The sequence below is a fragment of the Anguilla anguilla genome, chromosome 5, assembly GCF_013347855.1.
Source record: "Anguilla anguilla isolate fAngAng1 chromosome 5, fAngAng1.pri, whole genome shotgun sequence".
Classification (NCBI taxonomy): domain Eukaryota; kingdom Metazoa; phylum Chordata; class Actinopteri; order Anguilliformes; family Anguillidae; genus Anguilla; species Anguilla anguilla.
This window is the reverse complement of record NC_049205.1, coordinates 31,860,087-31,863,082: the sequence shown is the minus strand read 5'-3', so window position 1 is coordinate 31,863,082 and position 2,996 is coordinate 31,860,087. Positions and strand designations below refer to the sequence as shown.

General features: G+C 42.7%; 1 protein-coding gene across 1 annotated transcript; it reads left to right on the top strand.

Moving 5' to 3' along the window:
- Nucleotides 1–451: 451 nt before the first annotated feature.
- On the top strand, nt 452–2,768 carry LOC118226818. Its single transcript, XM_035416742.1, has 3 exons — nt 452–1,178; nt 1,461–1,557; nt 2,115–2,768. The coding sequence occupies exons 1-3, from the start codon at nt 612–614 to the stop codon at nt 2,120–2,122; spliced, it is 672 nt and encodes a 223-aa protein (XP_035272633.1). The 5' UTR covers nt 452–611; the 3' UTR covers nt 2,123–2,768.
- The last annotated feature ends 228 nt before the right edge of the window (nt 2,769–2,996 follow it).

Genomic DNA, 2,996 nt, shown 5'->3' with positions numbered 1-2,996 from the left:
AGGGACATCTCTATGCGTAAAACCAATGGTAAGGTTGTATATTTATTAAATATTTAGTCCCAGATATTGACTGTAGAATGACATTTTAAAAAACTTTTTCTCGTTTATTTCGTTATTCAGTGAGCAGCATTTTCACTGCTGTATTGGCATATCTTAGGGCTATTGTTGGGTTTATCTTGTTGCTATGACGGAATATGATTTTTGAGTGGTGAAAAAATATTTTTATGAATGCCAAGATGGACAATATTGTCCAGTATGTCATGAGTGGGGGATGTAGTTGCAGATGAGACTGCAGGGAGGGGGTGTGTGTTAAAAGAACGACCAGAGCGACAATGGTGGTGCTGCGAAACTCCGTATTCGGCACAGTTGTGTATCGTCTACTAATGAAACTAAAACAATGTGTTTCTGTTTTTAACTCATACTTTGGTTGCAGTAGCACTGAATGTCTGAGTTTAGTAATCTTGGCACGCCGGTGTGCCAACCACTAGGGGCTTTGCGCTAAGAGGTTAAGACAGCTACCGTTTTCAAAGGCACCTCAAAGACTGTGCAAAATGAACTTTTGGACTGCATGCTGTCAGTTCCTAAAGATCACATTCTAGAGGAAGTAAAAAATGCCGATTATCTTGCTATTCAGGCAGATGAGACAACTGATATTTCCACCCACTGCCAGTTGGTGCTTGTGCTACGGTACATCGACATTCATAACAACGTCCAAGAGCACATTTTCGAGTTCATCCCTCATCAGAATGCAACCGCTGACACAATCGCCACAGCGCTGTTGGAGAAGCACTATTCTCCCTGAGGGACAAGAGAGCAGACTAATCGCCCAGGCCTATGACGGAGCTGCCATGATGAGAGGAGCCACAGGTGGAGCGCAGCGTAAAGTAAAGGATGTCTACGGAAGTGCACACTACGGCCACTGCTATGTGCATCAGTTGAACCTCATCATGCAGCAGGCAACATCACATATCCCCAGGATCAGTACTTTTTTTTCAGACCTTGGTGAATTTGCTGCATTCTTCTCCCGGTCATTCAATCGAATCACCGTGCTTGATCAAGTGGTAGCAGACTTCCCGGAACTTCGACAACAAGGTGGAACTTCCACAGTCGTGCTGTTAACACTGTGTATGAGCACAATGATGACCTCCTACGGTGTTTCCAGACTATCAGAGACTCAGGTAAATAATTATTTATCATTGGCTGAGAAAATGCTTATTATGAGAACATTGTTTCAATCTTAATCAGTCTGTAAACACATACATGTGCATGGCTGAACACACCAGTGCAACTCATAAATACTTGTTTCAACATTTTAAAGACAGTGAATAGGAAATTCAGTTAGGATGATAATGTAGATACAGTTTATTACACACAGTACACAATCACAGACTAATTTTATGTCTCCAGTAGGTTAGTTTCTGAAAGAGTAATTGTGGATGGTAACTTGTGTTTTGGATCAGGGACATTCCTTCTCTGCATGGGGAATACAGTGGATCTGTGCAGCAGCAGCCCACAAAGAAACTAGGACAAGGAGAACAACAGCGGTTGGCTACAGAGGTAAGCTGTAACATTGTTCTGTTTACAAGACACTCAATTAGGTGTTTTTACTTATTTTATTATTTATTAATGTGTAAAGATGTGTAAAATTACCCTCTGCTATGTTTCACTGTCTGCCTTCTTCAATTCCTGTGTAATAATAAAAGAGTTATACATTTTTTTTTATTCTGCCATGTGATAGGTTCCATTCACCACACAGCTACTGAGGAAGGCAGACACTTAAGTGTTTAGATGTGGCTATTTCACATTCCTGATATTAAGCAGTAAGCTCTCCTTGCTTATCACAAAATAGCATGCTCATCTTGTAAGAGGATACTGATGACATTATTTAGACTGAGAGATGTGAAAATGTAATTCTGCTGTTTACTATGTGTACTGCCCTGCAACAGCGGGGCCAGCCCTATAAACGCGAATGTCTGTGACTGAGAGATGAAGTTACACTGCGCATGTCTGTGACTGAGTGAGTGAGTGAAGTTACACCATTGGTCGGCCGGTTCGGTCCAGCCATGTACTAGGTTTTGACCTGGTCTTGTTTTAAATTATGTATCATTTCATAGGTATGTGATACCATTTTGAGTCATGCCAAGGAGCGGTTCTCTTTCACCAAGCACCTCATCAGTGCCACTCTGTTGCAAGGAGACATGTTCCCGGAACACACCATAAAGTTTCGGATTCAGCGCTGGAAACCACAGTGCAGGCCTACCCCATGTTGAACAAGGCCAAGCTCAAAACAGAACTATCCCTGATCTATGAGAACGACAAGGTCAAGGCTTGTAGTGGTGCACTGACTCTGTTCAAGTTTTTCATGGAGAACAACCTTCAGGGAACATTCACCGAGACTGTCAGTCTTCTCAAGATTCTCATCACCACATCCATGACAACAGCAGAATCAGAGAGGTGCTTCTCTACTTTAAAGAGGATCAAGACCTTCCTGAGGAACACCGTGAGACAGGATTGCCTGAATGCTCTGGCTATGCTGTCCATGGAGAAAAAAATTATCAGAAACATTCCTGACTTCAATAATAGGGTCATTGAGAGGTTTGCCCCTCAGAAGGACAGAAGGGCAAAATTCCTGTACATTCCTGTATAAATAAGATAGTCAGACACACACACACACAAGTTTTCCTGACCCGGTTTTTCTTAGTATATAGTTGAATATACACTCACCGGCCACTTCATTAGGTGACAGGAGTGGCACCCAGTGTGGTCTTCTGCTGCTGTAGCCCATCTGCTTCAAGGTTTGACGTGGTGTGAGTTCAGAGATACTCTCCTGCATACCTCGGTTGTAACGAGTGGTTGTTTAAGTTACTGGTGCCTTTATCAGCTTGAACCAGTCTGGCCATTCTTCTCTGACCTCTGCCATCAACAAGGCATTTTCGCCCAGAGAACTGCCGCTCACTGGATATTTTCTCTTTTTCGGACCATTCTCTGTAAACCCT